Source organism: Taeniopygia guttata, chromosome Z, assembly GCF_048771995.1.
Source record: "Taeniopygia guttata chromosome Z, bTaeGut7.mat, whole genome shotgun sequence".
Classification (NCBI taxonomy): Eukaryota; Metazoa; Chordata; class Aves; order Passeriformes; family Estrildidae; genus Taeniopygia; species Taeniopygia guttata.
In genome coordinates, this window is record NC_133063.1 from 39,292,062 (window position 1) to 39,316,419 (window position 24,358).

General features: G+C 39.6%; 1 protein-coding gene and 1 non-coding gene across 2 annotated transcripts in view; both read right to left on the reverse strand.

Annotated features, from left to right (window-relative positions):
• Window positions 1-53: 53 nt before the first annotated feature.
• The window catches only part of NCBP1 (nuclear cap binding protein subunit 1), a 31,369-nt gene continuing 7,064 nt past the window's right edge, over window positions 54-24,358 (reverse strand). The window contains exons 10-23 of the mRNA XM_030257963.4: window positions 23,894-23,957; window positions 20,653-20,763; window positions 20,175-20,239; window positions 19,373-19,435; window positions 17,289-17,363; window positions 16,108-16,211; window positions 15,136-15,258; window positions 13,855-13,957; window positions 12,420-12,513; window positions 9,859-9,962; window positions 9,085-9,199; window positions 3,869-4,012; window positions 3,344-3,457; window positions 54-2,456 (exon numbers count right to left, since the gene is read on the reverse strand). Of these exons, the coding sequence (XP_030113823.1) occupies window positions 2,343-2,456; window positions 3,344-3,457; window positions 3,869-4,012; window positions 9,085-9,199; window positions 9,859-9,962; window positions 12,420-12,513; window positions 13,855-13,957; window positions 15,136-15,258; window positions 16,108-16,211; window positions 17,289-17,363; window positions 19,373-19,435; window positions 20,175-20,239; window positions 20,653-20,763; window positions 23,894-23,957 (1,393 nt within the window). The 3' untranslated portion in view covers window positions 54-2,342. The remainder of the gene's footprint in view (window positions 2,457-3,343; window positions 3,458-3,868; window positions 4,013-9,084; window positions 9,200-9,858; window positions 9,963-12,419; window positions 12,514-13,854; window positions 13,958-15,135; window positions 15,259-16,107; window positions 16,212-17,288; window positions 17,364-19,372; window positions 19,436-20,174; window positions 20,240-20,652; window positions 20,764-23,893; window positions 23,958-24,358) is intronic.
• Window positions 8,618-8,714, reverse strand: MIR2131 (microRNA mir-2131). Its single transcript, NR_105671.1, has one exon. It is a non-coding gene; the product is annotated as a microRNA mir-2131 (primary transcript).

Genomic DNA, 24,358 nt, shown 5'->3' on the forward strand with positions numbered 1-24,358 from the left:
GACTACTTTGCTTCAGTGTCTCCCAAACAGATTGGACACACACTCTCAGCAGCAACCTGCTTCACTTTAATTTATTGTTGTCTTTATCTGTGCATTTTTTTCCAACCACACCACATTTCTACAGCATCTTTACACTATCCACCACTTCATATTTCAGCAGTTCCAAGTTTCTCCAGTTAGCTGCTGGTATCATTACATAAGCATTTCACTCTTTAGTACAGATCCAGCCAATTTCCCAGTCAAGTCAGGTGTACACCATTAGACCTAAAAGAAGGTGAAGGTGTTCAACAGACTCAAGAAATGCAATCAAATCCCATGCTCAAAGCTTGGCATGATTGGAAGTTAAATCAATTTTGAGACATTGCTATTTGGTTTTAAAACACAGAATTACACTCAAGCATTTGCAACTGTATCCCCAGCATTAGTATTTGTCAAGGCTCAAAGAAAGTTACAAGTTTGCAAGTTCTAACTGCATTACCAGCTTTACAGAAGTCACATTTATAGTCAGAACCCTCACCATTAGTTAATATCAGAACTTATACTGACCCAAGCCAGTGAAAAAACTATTGAACTCCAATTAAAACCTTTAAAGTATTAAATGTTTCCTAAAAATAAAATAAAAAAAAAAAAACAAAACTACAAGAAATCCTAATTTATTACTCAAGAACATTAACATAGAAAGATCTGAAGCCTAAGTCCGTGCATGACTGACAAAATCCTTGCATAAAGCAAATTTACAACAAATAACAATACACCCTGAAAGAATAGCGGAGGGCGGAAATCAGTCAAGTCAGAAAGGGCAAGCAGAAAAAGTAGAAGTAACAGATCTAAGTCTATGAGGCTATATAGGGTTGCTACAGGCCACACACAAAAATCAGATGAACAGTCAAAGCAAAATGTTCAATTTTTTACCCTCCTTGCTTAGTCAGGAGGTCAATATACAGATGAAATGCATTTCTAGGTATAATACCTAAAAAAAAAAATTGTACAGGAACAAAATTACTCAAAGCACGTAATTTCATAAGCTAAAACTAAACAGCACTAGGTATGAAATTCTTCAAAACATTCACCTGCAAAATGCAGAGACCATGAACAGCTTGGAAGCTCCATGCACACTGACGGACCTGAGCACCTAAGGCAGCATCTCTGCTGTTCACTGCTGCTCACTGTGGTACAGAACACACTGGTTTGGCCCTTATGTACCTTATGTTACTGGCCTAACTCAAAGCTTAGCCCACTCTACTTTCAGTTGTGTTCTCAGTCTAAGCCTCCTGTAATGTATCACTTAATTCCGCATTAAAACACTTCCTGAAGACATGGGAGCAATGTGCTGCCTTCACATTTTAAAGCAAAGGAAGCGCAGCGGATGCAACAGTTGTTGCCAAGCCAGATGAGGCAAGAGCACTTGGTTCATCCACTGTCACTAAGGAAAGATTTCTGACATCCTGCAGGTCCAGCCCAGCGCAAATGTGACAGTCCAGTGAGTTACGGGCTAGAGCTCCCAACACCCAGGTAAGGCTTGCAGAACTTTGTTCCACTCCAACTCTTGCTTACTGTCTCTATCAGTGAAGACTGCTACCAAGAGCAGTTCATGATTTCTTGACCACAATGCAGAAAGAATTGCATTCTTCAGAAGTGGTCCATGAAGTTTGTCTACTGTTTATAGATATTGTAATAAGACACTAGACAATACATTTAAAAAACATATTTAAATTGTATTTTATGTTCTTTTAAATTGTGAAAATCTATCTGGCTTGATAACAAAACAAATTTGTATGTTCTATACTATTTTGAAAACGTGTTTCACATGTCCAAAGTTAAGACACTTTTCCTATGTCATATACTAGAGAACTTATCCCACTGCTCACTGAGAAGGTGCTTCCCCTTTCATACTCACAAAACACTAAGAATGGATCCTCATTTCTGCAATTAATTTGATTTAAGGGACAAGCAGAAGTAAAAAATTCAATTGCTTGGGGTTGGCTTTTTTTGTTGTGAGGTTAGGAAAATTTTGGGGGGGAGGAGTGTGCCTGATTTTTATACAGGCAAGAGGGGAGAAATAAAATTACTATAATGAAGAGAAGAGTCAAACTAAATTAAAAGACAACAAAAAGAATTAATAGTTTACTTCACAAATATCCCCTATTAGTCATATCTTTTAAGGCTTACAATGCTTACACAGTTTGGTTTTTTTAGAACACTCTATTGTTTTATATAGGAGCACATGAAAGCCAGTTTTAGTAAAAAAAAATCTTCCATCCCCATTTTAAGTTTTGCCATTAAAAAAAAAAATTAAATTTCACTAAAGTCCTGCAGGTAAGACTCTGTCCACAGATGATCCCTCAAGCCTGCAGAGCACAAAACTGCTGAAACACAGCCAGAATGTGGTGGTCCAGTTCAGCTGTAAACAGGAGGTTCTCCAGTGTCACCATGTACTGCTGGATTATCTGGTGGTGCTGGCAGATAAAAAACAAAAACAAAGCACTTATGCTTACAGTTTTCACATTTATATCGGAATAGGCAAAGAAGTCAAGATACGTAAGAACCACAAATGCTCTTATCTGACTTGTTTAGCACATCTCATTTCCACAATGTAGCAGCCATGGATAAGAAAAACATAGTATAGAGGCACTGCTGACTGCAAGAAGGAAGTCAGCGCTGAAATCCTGCCTTGTGCTTTCTGTAACTCTTCACCCACAGATCCTGAGTTGTGTGCAGGACACAATGCTACTTGCAGGTATCTTAGGAGAATCCTGGTATTTCCTTTCGTCTGAAAACACATCTGCTACTAGGGAAGGATTCTTCCCAAGGGAGAATGACACCACTACTCCCATTCTTCAACACCTCTTGTGCTCACAGAGGTATAACCTCTGGTAACTAATCAGTTTCATCCAGCCACCTGTGCTTATGAACTGATTTAATACAGAGCCAAATATTCAAAAATCATGTTTATTAGATAATTATGCACCTCACTAAGAGGGATCCTGCAATATTTTAATTCTCCTATTTAAAACATGTCTATTTTAGCATTCTTGTTTGCTCACAACTTTGCCCTTACTAAAAACACATAGTTAAGTGGAAGTCAGTGAAATTCATAAAGGCATCTTGAAATATTTTTGCAGTATGCTTACAGTGAGGAAATTCTCCACTCAGGATCACTCACTCCACCAGACTGTGGCAGAGATTTGGCCAGAGCCAGAGAGTTGTGACCTGGCCCCACACCAGCCTCTGGGGAAAATGTGCTGCTGCCACCTACTGCTACTCTCGTGGAGCCTCGGCACTCAGCTTTCCCAATTAAGCATGGCCCCGCCAACACCCTTCCAAACTGAGAAATGAAACTTACCTGCAGGAAGATCTGCTGCAACCTCTCTATACAGCTCTTGTACCAGGGTGTAAATACATCAATTCCACCAGTCTCGCAGCGCACTAAGTGCTCCGTTAACAACATAATGAAACGCTGCAGTAGAGGAGAAAAAAACTCAACTCATTCAGTCTCATCAAATTAAAGAAGAATCCTAACCTAAGGTGAGAAGATCTGAGTGTCAGAAGTTTTGAACAGCACTGTAAGAATAATTATTTTGCTTGGCAAATACTGAATTTTGTATGAAAACAACCGTTTACCTTCTGGTTGTTCAGGAAATTGTGTGCTAGCAGAACTCCTCTCCTTCTAAGCACTTGAAACTCATCAGATCCTACTCCAAACCAGTCTTTACAGAGGGATGATCTGGATTGACTCTAACCAATGATAAAATCATCAACCCCATCCCATATTCTTAATCCAAGAAAATGCCCAAGATAGTGATGCTGAAGGCTTGTAAATCAAGTAACTTCAAAACCTAAACAGAGAAGAGATTTTGACCATCATTACCTGGAATATAACAAGAAAGAGATTCTTCTGCTCACTCTGGGCTGACTCTACTTTTTCCTGCAAGCGCTCTATCTGCTCTTCCAGCGGTCCATCTTCCCGATCAGTGCTTCGGTCATCATCGTCATCATCATCATCACTGTCTCGCTGTAAATGACAACAACACAGGACTTAACCAGTAATTTGGCAGGTGTGGATATCATTTAATACCCTCCAATTGCACATGTCAAAAGTTTTCTGCAGGACAGTTAAGAACAGCACACAATTCTGGATAAAAATTTGGTAGAAAAAATGCTAATGTGGGAAAGGCCTGAAAAAAACATTATTACCAAAATTTCAGAGAAACCAGAGCAAGCATAGAGGTTCATGAGATTTAAGGCGTTTTCCTCCAGGAAGGTGCTGTGGCTGACAGCCCAGATGAGGTGCCCCTACACCAGGGGCATGCAGCATGGGCAGCAAAGAGGAGGCGTTGGAAGCCACTGTGCTGCTGGATAGTTATGACCTTGTTTTCACTCCTGAAACTCAGTGGGATGGATCCTATGACTGGAGTGTGATTAACAATGGCACAGGCTGTTCAGCAGGGACATGGGGATAAAGAGACACAGAGGGATTGCCCTCAACATCAAGAGCTGGATTGAGTGTGAAGAGTCTCTGAAGAACAGCCACGAGTAAGTGTAAAGTTGGTGGGTGACAGTCCCAGCTGAGGCAGCAAAGGGAGCCTTTGGTCGGTGTCTGTGACCGGCTCCTGACCAAGCAGAGACTGCTGATGGAGCCTTCTTGCTCCAGCTGCAGAAGGCACCCTGCTCACAGGCTCTGGTGCTGCTGGGGGACTTCAACAACCCCTGCATATACTGGAAAAGTAGCTGTAGGCAATCCTTGAGATTCCTGGAGTGCATGGAGCATACATTCCTCACCCAGGAAACAGATAGCCCTACAATAGGGGAGGTGTTACTGGATCTGTTGGTCACCAACAAAGGGGGCTAATGGGGAACATCAAGCTAGGAGGCAGTGATCATGCCTTGGTGGAATTCACAGTCCTGAGGGATATGGGTTGGGAAAGGAGTCCAGAGAAGCCCCTGAACTTTAGGAAAGCAGACTTTCAGCTTTCCAGGACCTACTCAATGAGACTGCCTGGGAGACTGCCCTCAGGGACAAAGGAGAGGAACAGAGCTGGCAGATCTCTGCAAGAGAGCAAGAGCTTGCAATTCCCAGGAGCAAGGAATCAGACAAGAAAGGCAGGAGACTGACATGGCTCAGCGGGGCACTGCTGGTCAAACTAAAGCAAAAGAAGCAAATGCAGAAGCAGCACCAACAAGGACATGTAACCTGGGAAGAGCATACCTGGTGGGGTGGGGAAGGCCAAGGCAAAGCTGGAACTGAACCTGACAAGGGACACAAAGAATAACAGGAAGGTATGCAAGCCAGAAAAGGGAAGTCAAAGAATGTGTGTCCCCTGATAGACAATGCTGGTACACTGAGAAGAAGGCTGAGGAACTCAAGCTTCTTCAGAAGAACTTCTTTTGCTGCCGTCTTCAATAATAACCCCTCTTCCCACATCTCTTGAGTGGACGAACAGCAGGATGGGGACTGGGGGAGCAAAGTCTCTTCCACACTAGGTAAAAATCAAGTTCATGGCCACCTGAAGAACCTAAAAGTCTACAGGTAGAGTCAATGAGATGCATCCTAGAGTCCTGAGGCAACCAGCTGATGTAGTTGCCAAACCAAACTGAAAAGTTGTGGCTGGAAAAGGGAAAACACTGTACCTATCTTCTAAAATGGTAGAAAGGAGGACTCCTGTAGCAACTGATCTGTGAGTGTCACCTCTGTGCCTGGAAAGATCACAAAACAGATCCTGCTGGAAGCTGTGCTAAGGCACATTGGGGACCGGAGATTATTTGGAACAGCCAGCATGGCCTTACCAAGGGCAAGTCCTGCCTGACTGACCTGCAGGCCTTCTATGATGGAGTGACTCCACTAGTGGACAAGGGAAGGGCAGCAGATGTCATTTTTCGGGACTTTGACATGGTCCTCCACAACATCCTTCTCTCTAAATTAAGAGAGAGATGGATTCAATGGGTGAACTGTTACATGGATAAGAAATTGGTGACATCCAGAGGGTAGTGATCAACAGCTCAGAGTTTCAATGGACATCAGTAAGCAGTGGTATCCCTCAGAGATCTGTATTGGGACCAGTGTTATTTCATAGATGAAGTGCACCGTCATCAAATTTGCAGATGACACCAAGCCAAATGCCAAGGTTGACATTCCTGAAAGACGGGATGCCAACCAGAAGCACCTGTACAAGCTCAAGAAATGGGCCCTTGGAAATGTCATGAGGATCAACAAGACCAAGTTGAAGGTGCTGAACCTGGGTCAGGACAACCCCCAGTATCAGCACAGGCTGGGCATGAACAGATCAAGAGCAGCCCTGTGAGCAGGACTGGGGGGTGCTGGTGGGTGGGAGGCTGGACATGACCCAGCCATGGGCACCCCCAGCCCAGAGAGCCAAACGTGTCCTGGGCTGCATCCAAAGCAGTGTGGGCAGCAGGGCAAGGCAGCAGACTCTGCCCCTCTGCTCTGCTCTGATGAGAGCCCATCTGGAACCCTGCACCCAGCTCTGGGATCCCAGCACAGGAAGGTCATGGACCTGCTGGAGTGAGTCCAGAGGAGGGACACCAAGATGATCAGAGAGATGGAGCATCTCTCTTATGAGGGAAAGGCCAAGATAATTTGGTTTGTTCAGCTTGGAGCAGAGCAGGCTCTGAGGTGATCTAACTGCAGCTTTCCAGTATCTGAAGGCAGCCTCCAAGAAAGAGGGACTAATTACAAGAGCATGCAGTGGTAGAACAAGGATGAATGGCCTTAAACTGAAAGACAGTAGGTTTAGATAAGAAATAGGGAAGAAATTTTTTACTGTGAGAGTAGTGAGGCACTGGAACAGGTTGCCCAGAGAAGCTGAGGATGCCCCATCTCTGGACTGGATGCCAGACTGGATGGAACTCTGAGCAAGCTGGTCTAGTGAAAGGTGTCCTTGCCCATGGCAAGAATTTAAAACTAAGTGATCACTGAGGTTGCTTCCAACCCAGGCCATTCTATGATTTCACGATTTATTTAAGGCAAACACAGTGAAAGGTAATACGCCTGCTAACTTTATCATTACATGGTAACGAACAACTTTATTTTTAAAAACAATCTGGCATAGATTTTTTTCAAATTGTATCTACTGCAGCAAGACAGGTAATTAATTAAATAACATTCTGAAATCTCAGTGCTTTAAAAAATAATGCACCTGGCACAAATTCTCTCCTGCACTTGGTGCAAGAACTTAAATGAATCCAGCTGGTTAGCACAACAGGAAGGCTGAAGACTGGAGCAAGTGTTTTGAAGTGTGAACTCCCTATATTCATGATCAAAAAGACTACTCTCAAGACTAGAAAGGGTCAGCACAGAAACTGATCTACTAACTAGGAACAGCATGCTTCACTGCATCAAAAACAACACAACACCACTGCTACCCACAAAATGCACCTAAGAACCAGCTCAGGTGACTAAGTCTTAAACAAGACTACAAGGCATATAGGAGGAAAGACAGGATCTGATGGATTATGGTAAATTCAAACACAAGACACTGCTTTAGTATCATATAGTTGTTTCTGTGCAAAGACATATATAAATTGCTAGCTCAAAATTTTAAATATCTATAAAAGAAGCATATGTAACTTGGGATAAATGTCTTAACTCACCTATAGCACAGGAAATGAAGTTCACAACCACAAGACAGGTATAGCTCTGAATCAGTATAAAAAATGAAAACTTACCAGAGTAACTGAGAATATAATTTTATTCTCTCTATAGGGGCTTGCCTTTTTCCCATCTATAGAGATTTTCTGAACTCAAAACGCTGAAGGACCAAGACAAAGCAAGCAAGCCTTGGACAGCCTTCATGCTGGGGAAATCAAAACTTGATGGCATACTTTCTCTAAAAGCAGTGGTCATGCAGCAGAGCAACAGCCTGCAGAACTACTCACTGTTGCAAACCAATGTTTCTTCCTGGCACAATACTCACTTAAAGTACTAAGTAATAAAGAGCTGAAGCAAGAGACAATGGCAGAAATTAAAACACTGGTATTTTTAAAGATGCCAGAGAAGCTCTTTGCCTCAAAGTAAGATCAATGACTGCACCTAAGTCTTCCATAATTACAAGCATTTATTAACTGCTCATCAATGTAGACTGAGGAGGCAAGCAGGATGGCTGCTGCTGTGAGTGGAGGAAACAAGATGAAGGGGTTGGGATGAACCAACACTGGCAAGCTGACAGTTATTATGATCTCTCAACAGAAGCTACTGGACAAATGACTGACTTGACCTCTCATCAAAAAACATCAGCAAACTCTGTGTCACATTTTGACACTCAACTCACTCAAAATTTTGGAGCTAGTTAAGGGTTTTATGCAGGTAAACACACTTACAGACCTCAAAGAAACACAGAAATTCTCTCTTGGTTTCTGTAAATCAGCATATTTATAAACTGACTTAATTCTGTCATAACTAAGTACTGCATTCAGTCAAGCTTCCTCAGGCCCTATCTTTTCCAGCTGCCATAGAAGAACATTCACTCCATTTTACTGGCCCACTTGAGACAACAGAATGCAACAGCAGCTGCTTCCTCATCAATTTGCTGTACTTAATAATGCAAGATCATGCAACTGTATTCAGGAAAATAAGCTGGAAGAAAAGTGCCATGTCAGTGTCATAATCCAACAGCATCCATCAGAAAAACAGTAACAGCCAACTTCTTAATTGCAAATAGCTGTTTCTGTGCACTTCTGCATGGAAGCCACAAGAGCATTCTTTAACAGAACTTACTATGAATAATTTGTAACTGTTCTTACTATTCTCTAATAAGGTAACTGGAATCCAGATTAGAAGGCAAGCAGAAGACATGTTCATATTGGAAGAGAAACATGTGAGAGAGAACTTGAACAGATCAAGTACGTATGCACTCCCTTAGAAGATTTTACTAAATTCTTAAATTACAGCTAGGACCAAGAACATGCATCTGATTTCTGATGTCTCAGTGCTACAGCTGACCACATCTCTGCAGACATGCTTCCTGAAGAATCATATGTTTTCAGTCCTTCCAAAAACCAACTGTGTGTCTGTACATCAGGATGCAGGCTTCTATAACTTAGTTTAAAAGTTACCAACAAACGACTCACTCTTTTGTGCTGCCTGGCCAATCTTGCTTTGGTCTCCTCCAATTCTTTGTGAATCTTCAGGACATGCTTATTCATCTTACGGATTGTGGAATGTAAGATCTCCCAGATATAAAACCTAGGAAAGACACACAGCTCAAAACACCACATTACACACTACTTGCAAATAGGAAACTAAATGTAGTTTCTTAACAGAAAAATACTAGTGGGAGAATTAAAAAAGTCTATGTATCATTTAAGGGGACATCTACGAGAGTGAACAAACACTCAGCATACAGGTGAACATACTTGTAATGCAAGAAATCTTAACGATCAGTTCTTGCCTATTTGCTGCAGTACACTTTAGAGTCAGAATTTATTTCATGTACACACTGCAAGAGTATTAACATCAAACTCAACTCCTCAGATTGAACAGTTCTTCCAATCTCAATATCCAATGCATCAGTGGTGGTACAAGTTACGTACCAACCCCAAGGGCCAGGACCACGCCCAGCCAGCAGCATTACAGCACACAGCAACAGACTCTGTCTAGGAACAGCTCCACTTCAGCAGGCTTAGACACTACTAGCAAAATAACATGCTAGCAGCAACACTGCACTGTCATACCAACATTCATACCCCAACTCAGGAAGAAAAACATTTAAGCAAATATTTTGTAGAAAGGGCAAAAGCCTAATTGTACCTTATTCTACTACTGAGTTTTCAAAGATTGAACTATGTACTGGCAAGTTAAAGTAACAAATCAAAGACAAATAACCCAAACCAAGTTCTTGTTACCTGGTAAAGTCATGTGCTAGCTCTGAAGAAAAGATCCAGTTTGCTACTGCAGCACAGTCAACAATTTGCGTCCGAATCATCTTGTCCACAAGCACAGCAATCATCTGTATTTTGTGAAAGACAATACACACAAAATCTGTGTAAAATATTTCATCCTCAGATAAAACCGGAGATGATTCGATGCAACTCCACATCAGCGGTATTACTGACTAATTTTGAATACTTTAACAAACCGGGGAGTCTAGTTTAAAACATTACAAATGAGGGGATCTGTATCAATTACATAAAGCATTCTAACTTTGTTAACAACCACACCTACTTCTGAAAGTACCACTCCTTGTCAGCACATATACTCTCGTACAAAAGCAAAAAATACAAATATCCGAGTTGGAACTGAGGCCTTGAGAGACATGAGTGCTACTATTTGACATCAAAGTACTCCAACCAGAGCACATATACCTGTCAGATCACCATTATGAAGGAGCTGCTGTTAGTCTACTCTCCTTGAACTGCAACAGCCCTCAAACATGACAGTAGGCTTTTCTCTACAGGGCCCATTAACTTCAGGACAGAATGAATGAGCATCGTGGAGTCAACGGAAAGGCTTACTTGCTACAGGCACTGCCATGATTCTGAGGCAGGCAACTGTAGAGAAGAGTTACTGACTAAAGAAGATGCAAGCTGTTCAGAAAAAAGTTACTCATGTGAGTGAATGCCACAGTATCGAAGAACCACAGCCTGCACTGTATTTATCCTTACAACCACCTGATGTCATATGAGGAAGTATAACAAAGCTCCTTTTAAGGAACGAAAATTAAAATAACTGAATGAATCATACAGAGGACTCAGCATTCAACTTTCAAGTCCTAGGATAGTATCCTATGCTCTGTTTATCTTTCTGCATTGCCAGGAAGGATTTCTGATTATTTAGCTAGTCTTTCAAAAAACACACATCGAGGATCTTGAGAAAGTATTTAATACCAATGTTAAAGTTTCTCTTTTTGAAGTCATCACCAGCCTGCTTTACAGTCCAGAGACTGCTGACTCCTGCTATTAATCACTATCTGCAGCACAGACCACTCATTAGTGCTGTAAGCATATAAGATTGTTGGTCTGAAACAAATCAAAGGATGTTCCCATAGACATAGGAGCAGGGTGAACAGCCTGAAAACAGACTCTGGACAAGTGCCCTTCTATGTGACAAGGAGGTTGAGGACTTGGGAATAAGAAAAAAGCACTTGATCAGAAGCAAAAACCACTGAACTGCAGTAAAAGCAAGAGAAGAAAAGTTTCATGATTAAGTAAAACAGCAAACAGCAGACTTTCCTAAGTTTTGCACTTGAGATTTTTGAAAGGGATCTTGAGTTATTCTTAAAAAATTAACATGACAATTTACTCTGGGTGTGAAACCTCCATCTCACTTTGGTAATGCTGTGATATAAAGGAATGAAGAGGAAGGTGATACAGATATTACACTGCAGTAATGAAATTTCTTCTGATCCAGTTAAATAGCAGCAAAAAGTAGGTCAGACTGCAAAATGTCAGATTTTCAAGGTCAGTAAACTGGGTAGTAAGTTAAATATATGTTTTAAAAAATCCTCCTTTTATCATGTTTTTAAGAGTGGCAACAGCTTGCATAGGTATCTTCTAGGTGCTCATTTTTTCCACTAGAGACTGGACCACAGGCCTAGTAGCAGATGCAAAGATTACTCCTGGTTCTTAGTGGCATCACTTCATATAGTCTGGCCTGTGCAACTGAGAGGTACTTTCCAGCACAGAAATCCACTTTCCAGCAACACAGACAAACCAGCAAGGGATACATGAAGTAACTAATGCAGGCAAAGTCAACCTGAATTCCTCATTGATTTCTATGAATAGAAAAATGACAGCTACGGTAAAACACAATTGCTGTGAAGAAACCGAGCAGCTTAAACAACAGAGACATCTTTTATAGGTCTTTTAAGGTGTTATCTCCCCTGTCTCGAGAGTGAACATTATCACAGCACTGTCAGACTGATCTGCTCTGAACAGTGACTACTGCAGCTCTACTCACCCTGCCCACAAACAACAGTGACTCCAGCATAACTCCTGTGTAATAACTGGGCAGCTTCCACTAGCAATTGTTGAGAAGGAAAAAAAACCCCAAAACCTAAAATCCCTGGGCTTCTACACTTCTAGGTTGTGGCCTGTTTTAGATATGAGACCTACATCTTATTAAAATTTACATATTTATATTGCTTTCCAACTTTGAATAAAACCATGGTTTCAGCAAAAGTTATTCTCTTGTTCAACAACCAGCATTGTATGAATCTGAGTCTTAATGACAATCCTTGCCCTTTCACAGTGAACTCTTGAGAAAGAAGCAGCACCACTGATGGTACATATTTTGTGTTCAACCTTCATTTTAGTAGTAGCAACACTAAATACACCCTAAACTTTCCTTAGAATGACAATAGACAAGTTCTTTTTAAAGGATATAAAACAAACAGTACATTTTTTCATTCACAAATGACCTCTGTGATCTGAAACTCACAAAGATCCTTGACATTCCAGCTTCTTACCTGTGGATGATTCTTCCAAACCTCATACACAACTCTCAGAACATGAAGCTTCCCCTCATCACTTTCAGCAAGTGTTTTGAAGACTTCATGAAACCTTTTAATAGAAGTAAGTAGTCACTAGATAGGCTGGGACCAGGTCAAAAGAGCAGCACATGTAAGGCAAGCGGTTTAGATTGGCCAAAAGAAAATAATGTGACTATCTACAGCATTTCTTAGACAACTGTTCCCTGGAAAATATTACCATCCTGAGCCAAAATAGTCTACAAAGAAATGACATCTCCTAACAGCAACTTACATGCCAGTGGTGAACCTACTTCCTGAAACTAGGCTACATTTCTCAGGCTCTCAAAAGCAGGAGGCACTTTTCTGCTTCATGTGCTTATCTATACAAAGCTGAACCAAAATTTACTGCCTTTTTAGCCTTAGACCTTCCTCTTAACGTATTTCTCCAACTTAGGATAAGTGTCTGAAGTGCCTCTTTTCCAAGGAGAGGCTGCAAAAAGCATCTATTTTAGCAGTTACTCTGACTGCTACACTGCATTCATAGCCCAGCTCATTGTAATACAACTATAAAGCATAAGAGGCTCTTCTTGATCTCTTGGCTGCCACTGCTGTTGTGCAGCAGAGAAAATACCATGGTCTAAATATTTGAATCACCCTGCCTCTTTTACTCATGACTGCAGGTTACTACCTGCAGCTTCTTATCAACATTGCCTCTGTAGAGCTTCCAGGTGCATGATTTTGTAGTAGTTTTATCTATCTTAGGGACAGATAGAAAAACAACTCATAAAGATGCATGTGACTACCTTTCATATAACAAAACCACTTAAAATCAACTCCAAAACACAAAGGATTAAAAACATCATTCTAATTTTGCTAAAAATGGTGCAGTAAATTCTTTGCAGTTTCAGTGTATCTTTAAGGGATAAACTCCAATGTCTTTTAGGATGGATTTTACTCTGCTGTGGTAGACAGAAGAAATTAATAGCAGACTGTTTTGAAGTTTGACATTTTCTTTTTCTTTCCTTTTTTTAATACAAATGTAATTGTCCTAGATTCATATTCATAGTACAAGATACTGTGATGGCAGCTACCCATTCATTGAAATGTAGAGAGAATCCCTTTTTCTTTGCCATAATAAGCAAATAAGCAATACAAAAATGAAGTTAATTTTCCAAACCTGTCTCATTTACATCACATGACTACAATGTATACATTTCTGTTAATTCCATTCATAATGTATAATACATCCATATGTATAATCTAGGATTTACACTACCATTCCTTCAGTAAGTAATGTCATTAGCTCGTAGTCATATTGCTTTGTGGAGTACCAACACTGCTGAAGCCTGCTCTCCACTTCTTTTATCATGTATTTCACTGTCAGAATTAAACTGTTCTGTGAGCCCCAGAATAGTGCACTTATTATACTTACTTTGCCAGGGCGCTGAAGGAGTGGCTAAAAGACTTTGCAGCTAGATGGAGCAGAGTCTGAACAAAGACTTCTATTTTCAGAGGGTTGAAAGTAAATCCTTCACCTGAAAGTTATTTGAAGATGAAACTAATAAATACTTTAGTAAAGCATGTAAGCTACTCATGCAGCTGTAGAGGTAACTTATGGTTTTAGCTCATTTCACAAGAGTTCCATCAACAGAGTTCTGCAGGGTTGAGCAAGGAGCTAGTAAAGACTCCCACAAAATGTACTGTTACAGGCTCCAGTTTTGCCATGGAGAAGATGTGCAGCATGCTTCCTCACCAACATGGAATTCTATCAGAGACACAGCCACACCACCAATGTGTGACAGCACTGATGGCAGCACAGAAAGTCAGCAAAGGAAACTGCAGCTGTGCACCAAGATGAGGGCCTGGGAAGGCCATAAAGATAGGGGTGTGGGTGAGGAGGGGGGGAGGTAAGGATTATTAACATACAGAGGCCAACCACTTAGGATATAGGAGAAAGGTCCACCAGGCATGTAAAGCAAATATGGCTACTACGGTGAGTGGTGTCAGGTGCCATCCTACAGCTCTAGACAGGCAGAAGGAAGACCATTAATAAGTGGGTAATGCCCAAAGCAAGTCAAGAAACATGAAAGTGGACCCCAGGGAAAAAAAAATCTACCAGATCATGGTTTCTCTCTGCCTGTGTAGCTGAACCCTTGCAAATACTACAAAAACAATTAAGCATTTGCCTTTGTTTAGATAACTTCTAACTCTCTAACTCTCCCTCACACCACTCACTCCATAAAACACTCAGGCTTTAGGAATGAGTGGTGCCTGTGGCTGCAAAGCCAATGGGAATGTGAGCAGTCCCACCATGAGTTTTCATCTGTGGAACATGCCAGCCAGTAGGCTGGCTGTATAATGTGTTGTGGGACTGCCCTGAGGGGAGGGAAGCTCTTAGGGCAGAAGCACTAAATTTAAGAACTGCCCTCTGCAGCTGAAAGCAAAGGGGATGTTAAATTCTTTTACTCCGTCAATAATTGCAAGACAACACACAAGCACCAAGTCATCCCGTTTAGGAAAAACAGGCAGGCCTCTGCATGTAAGATGTTCACAAAAAAAATAGAAGTGGTGTATTTATTGCTAAATTGAAACCAACTGCTAGAAGGAAAAGCATACAGGTCTGTGAACCAACACATTCAGCTCCAAAGCACGGCAGATCAGTCACACACAGAATAAATGACAGCTTGGTAAAGTCTAACTGCTCGTATCTTACCATCATCATCATCCTGGTTTGGATTAGGTACATCTTTTAAAATGCTGAAGATTTCATCATTGCTGGCCTTATTTTTAATTGCAATTGTTAAACAGAGTGCCACAGTATATCCAGGAAGAGACCCTGAACAAAAACAAAAACAGGTCAAAAATATGGAAAGGCAAGTAAATGAGCACTTTTAACATGAGTCTGCCCCACAGAGAAACAAGTACCCTTTCCCAGTTACACCTAAAACTTGGCATTTCCAATATCACTGTCAACCTCAATATGCCATAAAATAGATCAAAACATTTTCTGCTCTTCATGTTATATTCAAAATTTGGAGTAGAACTTTTAGACCTGAGCTCAGGCAATCACATTTCTCACTAAATCTCTACTTCAGTTTCCACCAGGTTTCTAAAAATACAATACTTCCTTGTTTTTCTTCGTTGTATCTTTGAGGATGACACTTTTATGCTTAGGACTGTATTTACACTGAGCAATAAAAGGAGTAATAAGGTCCCTCTCTACCTCAGTCTTTATGGTACTTGTTCCTTCTATACGCTCATTAAATCAAGTTTACTGGTAAAATATTCCACTGCTTCATGAAGTTCAAAAAATAATTTCTCATTATCACTTCAGATGCTGATTTCCATAGTATTGTGCTCAAACAGGTGAAATAGATGAATTGTCCAATTTTAGGCTTCTGGCAAATAATACTGCACAACACCACAGCCACATCAGCAATATTAGCTTGATGTATCTGGATTTTCTTTGCTTCATAAGTAGCAGACAGGATTTTATTAGAGAGAACCAGGCTTAATACATATTAATTGCTCATGTGAAGCGTAGTTACCCATACAAAAATCGTGTATATTTATTTGATCTGTATTCTTTTTCATGAAGATGACTCATATTACAGTCAATATAGTGTACTCCCTTGCTCTGAAACACTACTTCTTCAACTTGACCGCTAGTAATTTTAATACTTACTATTGCTCTCATCTCCATATTTGTAAATGCACACTGGATTAGCAGGACTGAGGACAGAAAAACTTGCAGGAACAATGTCTATTATTCGCTGATGGTAGGAGAGTCTGGAAATAACAAGTTCCATAGCAGTAGAATTAAAAAGGGAATAACACCACAGCTAATGATTCCTTTATAATGCTTTTTCTTTATTTAATGTTCATAGAACAAGATTCAGGATGCCTATAGAAAAGAATGGTAGTTTCTGCTGAGTAGTAAGAGCTAATAAACTAAACTTAATATGTATGCTTTCTATTTTAGTGTATGCTTTCTATTTTAACTCTGTGAAGCTAGACTTCCATCTTTGTACAATTTGCCTTGTGAAAAAGCTGCCTACCAAGAAATTTTATGCAAAAACTTGCGACGTGCTGCAGAAAACTAGTAAGATGTCAGTACTCAAAGCAGGAAAAATATTAAACTAGACGTCTTCATTTTACTTTCCAGGTTAATTTCACTCCCACAAAGACTTCATCTGCTATCAGAGTTTTCAATGAAATGGAAGAGTGCCACAGAAAAAAATGCATTTGTTGTACAGCACAACACTTTGGATGTGGAATTCACCCAAACCTTGATTGTTTTCATGTAAGATGCTGAATAACATAGGCTTTTTCAACATTTTGCTCTTTCTCTCTCGTATACCACCCTAATCTCAACAATTTTAAACCCAGACTACTCATCAGAAATACTGACTATGTAGTCTTGTTAGGTTTGGAGATTTTGTTTCTTTAGACAGTTGTTCATTAATTTAAAGTAAATGAACATCTGAGGCACCTAGAAAAATCAAGAGTAGAGTCTCTATTTTTGGTACAATTAATGGCCAGTTCACTCTATTTCTGTGAAGGCTGAATAGTTTCCAAGAATGTAGCCTAAGTTATCTTTCTTCCCATGCCCATGATGAAATATGTCTTTACGTAACTATGGCATCCATGGATAGCTCACTACTGTCTGCATCACCTGTTTCTCCTTCTCTTTAGAGCAGTATCCTACAGCAGGCAAACCAGATTAAAAAGCATACAGACTAATCTTTTACCTGAAAATTAATTGTAAGAACAGATGTGCCCAAGACAACAGTCAAGTTAAAAGGACTCTGACAGCATTCATATGAAACTTTGCTTTGAATGCAACTATGGAAAGATCTTACTTACCTCATGCACTTTTCCAAAACTTCTCTCACAAATTTGGGTTTGGGTTTTTCAAGGTCCTGGGTAAGACAATCTGACCTATCAAAGGACAGAATACAATGGCTTTTAGCAAAAGCATTTAGTCTTTTTAGTCTCTTTTTGGCTTGGTCTGATAGTACAAAACAATCAGAGTCTGAAGACAATGGGGGTGCTGGACCATTGGAGTGTAGGCACTTTTAAGGCATTAAGGCAAGTTAATCACTACTTCCATATTGGCAACTGGCACTGCTGGAATCTCATCTCTGTGTGATAAATTTTCAAGTAACCTCCCTTCCTCCATCATATTAAAAATAATTTGTGGCTATGGCTAGCTGGCTTTCCCTTTCCTTAGGAAATGAACCTTGAGTGATTTCATAGTCTGTTTCTCTCTCAGCTCTTCTAGCTGATTTCAAATGCATTGTAGGTTAAGAAAAGCCTGAAATACAGTTACTTGCAAGATCTGTGAAAAATGGCACCTTGTGAAAGACATCCACAGAAGCACTGCCATCAAAGAACATCCAGGCAAACTAAAAAACTAAAATTACCTCTTTGAAGACTGCTGCTGAAACATAAATTTTAAGGAATTTAGAGGTTTTAGAGGAGCTAAGATTTTAGTTAGAGATAAGCCTTACTTGAGTTAATTAAAATAAACGAGTAGGTGTTGATGAAGTTAAGAGTTAGTAGTTAACTAATAATTAATTGCTTGTCAGCACAATGTTTGGTTAGCTGGGTTTATAATGAAGAATATAGAACCTGACAAATAGCTTTTAGGAACATAAGACAATTGTGGGCCTCCTCTGTTCTGAAACCAATTGAAGACAAGGAATGGGAGTTCTACCAAGAGTTCATCTGTCATATTTGCATTGAAAAAGTAAAAAGGTCAGAACGAGGAAGACTTCATTTACTTCCTCATTTTGGGACCCCCTCCCCATGAAAGGGACCACTGACCCATTTCAAGGAACAAACTACGCATGCTTAATAGCTTTTGAAATGATTAGCATATGAAGCGAGGAATAGGATGTACCAAAATCATGAATATGTATTTGTATTTTGGGTATTCAATACTTGTATGGATAAAAGGACTCTCTAATCACCTTGAAGGTGCGGTGTGTATTTGGGAGCTATCCTGCATGCTGCCCGATGTTGCAATAAACATACACTTTCTAACTTTAATCTGTTAGAGAGTTTTTGTCCGTCACAGTTGGATATCGGTACAGATCAATACCCATATTTTTTAAATAAATCACTGCCTGGTCAGTCAACATGGATGCATGCCAGGATAGCCACCAAGCACTCAACTCCACAAGAGGACAGTGCAAGAAACTTAAGTAAAGTCAAAGAACCCTATCAGAAGGGTGAACCCCTCTCCACAAGGACTCTCAGGCAGATTGCCTACAGAAAAGCCGGTACGGTCACAGGCTATGGAAACTACTCCATGGAGGACTTGGCCTCAAGGGACTCTCCCTTGCTACATGGGTGTCTGGAATGGAAATCTCAGGGAACCTGTGCTCAGAACTGCTAGAGATGCAGGTTCAAAATGTGGCAGAGTAAGAACAGATGGCAGGGCAAGCTCTGATGGAACTTCAGGCACTAGGATTTGGTAGGTGGGACAAAGACCACAAGGTCTCAAGAATAAAAGTTATAATGAAAGGTTTAGGGTAGGGAAGAGAGCAAAACAACAGATTTGAGTTTAGGATATAAAGAATCAGCACAACCATTGAAGTACAGAAAAGGTATGAGGAGACATTTTGAAAAGTTCGTGAGCACCTGACAGAAAGTGGAGGACAAATTATAGGGATCACATTTCTGCTTCCCCTCTTTAAGGAATGCATATGCTGGCTTGAGATATACCACAAAGTTCACAAGGGACAATATAGTGATTAAAGAGATTACCAAAATAATCTACCATTGAGTGCTGGTGGACAGATAACAAAAGGTCTCTGATAAGCTAGAAGAAAACCATTAATAAGCGCCACCATACTGTGACACTTTCTGGATGTGTTTGAAATATTAAGGTTTTAGCAAGGTTTTAAGATATTAAGGATTGAATCCAAAGGATAGAAACTTACCAGTCTTCCCAGCTCCAACGGAACTGAAAGTTGCTCAAGTGGTGCGAAAACCAGTTAATAAATCTTAATTAAAAAAAAAAAAAAGAAAAAAGAAAAAAGCTCTATTAAATGTGAGAAGTGCAGGAAAACTTTCAGTTGAGCTTTTCTTATAAATGCATTCTACTTTTCCAAGATGAGCCTAAATTCTTTAAGCTATTACAGCATTAAACAGGCATTTATTTGACATATACAAAAGACTGAGATTAGAGAGTCATAAAGATGTTATGGACAAATAGCCTGTCATGCATTTCACATGAAGAGATGAAGTATTTAACTACAATTAAAATGTAAACTTATTCTGAATACACAACCTTCACATTTTTAATGAGTCACTAAACACTCTCCTACTCAATGCAGACTTCACTGAAAGGCTAAAAGCACGACCACTCTGGGTGGCACATATGCCATTAACTTCTCTTCCAAGTCATGTCCCTGACCACCAGGGAGCAGGCACAGTGTGTAGCAGAGTGCTTGCTAACAACCACGAACAATTCTGAACACGGAAAAATTTTGAACATGGAAAATCTTAATTGTCCTGCATAGACAGCTAGACTTCTGGCCTGCAGGGGGGTGTTCCTGGGAGGAGAGGCAAGCAGTAAATCCTCTCCGCCTTCTCTGTAGATCACTCAAAGCCACAGCCCACAAAACATTTAAAATAACATCAGGTAGCTCTAACAAGGCTTTCTCACTACTCTTTCCACAGCCTCTGTTTTCTTCACTGGATATCAAGGAATGTTTTCCACGATGTCCAAAACATATTTACCTGTCCACACATGTTGTATTCATTGTGTCCAAACGCATGTAGAGCATTTCTGTGGCTTGTGCAAGCTTAAAGTTTTTTATTAAGGTTTACAAAAACAAGTAGGGTGAGTCAGATGTTTTTCCTTTCTGGTTTTTAATAGAATGTCATCAACTTTCTGTACTGGAAGTTCCCTGAGCCTACTGCAAAATCAGGTAAATCATGTAAATCCACAGTAGAAAAAGCAAATATTGTGAGTTCCACCCTCTAATCCCAACCTGTTCTTCCATTATGGCAACAAGACTGCTGCCTTCTTCCAGAAGGACAGAATCCACATTATGCAACAAGCAATGCAAGTGGTTACAGGAAAGGTTTCTTGCAGAAACTGTGAAATATTAATACTGTAAATATTAATAGTATTTATTACTGTCCCATCAGCTACAAAACAAACAAAATAAAGCCTGCATTTCATAAATGCTCCTCAGGAGCACGGAAAGGATACAACTTGTGGTAAGGAGCCAGGCTGAAGTTTGCACAGCTCAATCAGCAGTGTTGTGTACATGACTTCTATATGTGGTGGAGACGGCAGTTGAAACAACTCTGCAAATATTACCTATGGGAGAGAAAATCACAGAATAAGAGCACAATCCTATGTGAACTGCACAACTCTTGGCTTCTCAATAGTGGCCATCAATCTTAAATAATTACATATCCCAGAAGACCTGTATTTTCAATATAAAATGCACATTCCAGGAAAAAGAGAAAGAACCAGTAAGAGGCAGTTGTGACACAACACTATACTAATACAGCCCAGCGTAACTGCTCTTATCATTTCATACTAACCAGCATCACACACTTACCATTTTGTACAACACCAGCATTACACATCTATTATGTCTAACAAACATAGCATGTAACTGTAGAAATGGGCACAGTTACAATATGCCCTAATGCAGTGATACCATATGGATCTGAGAAATGCAGAAATAATCTGAGCTTGTTGAGTAGTAAATAATGAAGCCTAAGCATTTAGTATGAAAAGAATATTTGCATTAAAATTACATTTTTATCTTTCCCTCTTTTCTCCTATACAAAACCATCTATAAATGGAGTCACAACTTTAAACTGAGAATTACAACCAGCATTTCATACAACAAAAACATATGCTCACTACCCCTTGGAAAAGTCCTTCAAAGAAACATGAAAATAATCTTGCAGTCAGCTTTTGTGTTTTTTTATTTTAAAGTTTGCCTATAATAACAGCATGTCAACCTCTGAGTGCTAAAAAAAAAAAAAAGTCATCACTGTACAACATCCAACTCTGAGTTTTTGCCTATTTTGTATTCCACTCAGCTAAATTTAAATTACATCAAAGGAATTGGAAACTTTGATTCATTATGGTTGATCAGTTTCTTTAAATATCTGAATAAAGCTTAAAGGAACCTTTTTTTATAAGAAAAGTCTTATTTGTGTAAGAAATCAATATAATTTATAGATTTCAGAAACATCAATGAAAACACATCGTCTGGTATCTCTGGCCAGGGGACTATGTACAAATCATGAACGGGACGGGACTGTTGAGGAACGTGTCTCGAGATGTTTATTTTTTAGCAACAGTCTCATTACATGGTTATGATAATGGGAAGAAGTTAGTAGCTTACATTTTAGGTAGTAGACTAAGAACTTAATGTTACAACTTACTTTAAAAGCTTTCTGACTAATCTCACAAAGCAAAAGCATATTGACAGTAGCTCTATCCAACCACTACAAGCACACGTACCTTTGGTTAAAACAATGCTCGTTTATTTTGAATACAATGCCTGCTAGTAAGACTTAAGATACAATGCACAGAGCTCCATTATTAAGCTTAGACCTTCCTAATATCTCACCAGATATACTTTTCTGCAACTTAAGTTATTCTCCCCAAGCGTTAATACACAGACTATTGTTCTATTTGTCCTTTCTTTCTACTTCTTGTATAATTTTTCTGCTGACGAATCTTATAGCTACTGCTTAGCTCTAATCTCCATCCTGTTGTCTCTGAGGCCTGCCTTTTGCAACGTGCCCAAAACCCTCTATTTTAAGGAATCTCACAGCTGGGACTTTTTTTTCTAAGGAAGGACTCGAATGCATGAAGAGACTGTAAGATGCTGGGAAACCCTTCTGTGTCAGCATAATTTAGACATTTAGTTCAGACAGATATGGCCAAAAGGTAGGGAGAACTCTGTTGGGCAGAAAATGGCTCAATTTTTCAAGATGGGAAATAACAACTGGACGATCAATTGCATTCTGAAACTTAGTGAAATTTTCACAAGGAAAAAAGGGAATTTTTACAGTGTTAGTCATAGAATTTGTACACTTTTAGTTTTTTCATCACTTTTTACAGCACTTCAAGATGCTGGAGGTAAAATCACTGTATATGCTTTAATATTAAGACATAAAATTATTCCAAATTTTTCCTAACTGCAGGGGGCGGGCCCTGAGCAATGACCTGTGGGGCTTTGAGCCCCCTGAGGGCGGCTGGCGACTGCTGTGGCTTTTTTTGGGGGGATTTGGTCTCTTTCTCCAGGCAGCAACTGACAGAACGAGAGGTCACAATCCCCAGCTGCACCAAAGGAAATATAGGTTAGATATGAGAGAAGAGTTTTTCACGGAAAGGGTGATAAAGTACTGGAATGGTCTGCCCAGGGAGGTGGTGGAGTCACCATCCCTGGATGTGTTCAAGAAGACTGGATGTAGTGCCATTATTTAGTTGAGGTGCCAGGGAACAGGTTGGACTCTATGATCTTGAAGGTCTCTTCCAACCTTGTGATTCTGCAATTTTAACACTGTTTAATGTAATAAATTTAATACTGTTCTGATTTCAGAGTAAAAAAAAGAACAGAGGTGACCAAAACTCATACAATTTCACAGCAATCAGAATATTTGGCACTTTGGTAGCAAAAGGAATTCTCAATCTCACTTCAAGATCAATATTCTACATGGGATTATTTCTTGTCCTAATTAGCTCTGAAAATCATACTTCTAATTACTTCTTTATAAAGCCTTTATACAACAAGTTGCTTTTACTGTACTCTGTTAATTCTTCTGAATTTTTGATGAAAACTAGTGAATATGGCTCTGCAATTTGAAAACATTTTTCAATGAGGGCAGTAAAAGAAGATCTGTATTGCTCTGCTGGTACATGTAACATTTATCTAGAATTCTCTAATAAGGAGAATGTCCTGGAGGACACATGTTGCTACTTCATTAGAAGTTTCTTCCAGGGCTAGTAGGACAATTTAAAAGATCCAGACATAAAATCATGCAGAACGGCTGAGTCTAACTGGAAATCATCAAGTCAAAAACCCCCTGCATAATGTAGGGTCACCTAGAGCAGGTTGCTTAGGGCTGTGTCCTTCTAGGTTTTGAACCTCTGCAACTCTTCCAGTGCTTAATCACCTTTGCATTAAAAATAGATTTTTCTTATATTTAAATTGAGTTCCTTGAATTTCAGTATGTGCACATTTCCTATTGTATTTAAGTTTAAAATGGAATGCACCAAGTTAAAATGACAACAAAAGCACAAGACTATCACTCAACTGTACATAACCTGTTCATTTAAAAGCTGCTGGTTTAATTTAACAAAATTCTGGTTGATTTCCAAATCACACTATAATTTAAGGAACCTATAATGGAACTAACAGGGATGTATTACTTGTGAAATAATGGAGCATCAAAGAGGTGAGCTATAAAATCCATACCTCTACTATATGGTAGTTCAAAGGGATCTTGTTATTTCCTGGATAGCTCAACAGCTGTGCAGCACTGTAAAACCACAGACACATTAAATTCAAACATAACACAGCAAATGTGATATAAAAATCAAGCAGTAGAATTACAGAAAATAAAACCAGCACTGAATAATTCAATAATCCTTCCAAAATCTGTTATTCAACCCTCAAGAGCACTGAATAAGAGAAACAGCAAAAGGACTCACTAGCACTGCCTAAACTATGATATATGTAATAATGTACTCTCTGTGCAGCAGTAACATCCCTTGAACACTATCCTGCTACCCACAATGGTTTAGTACAGAAGTCACAGTGATCTGTAATTATGGCTCGTGTACATAAAAAGGAAAAAAATATCCTGAACAATTAAAAGTTCAGAATAACTTGAAAACCCAATTAAGCTAATGGTTTATATAAGAAACTCTCATGGTTCAA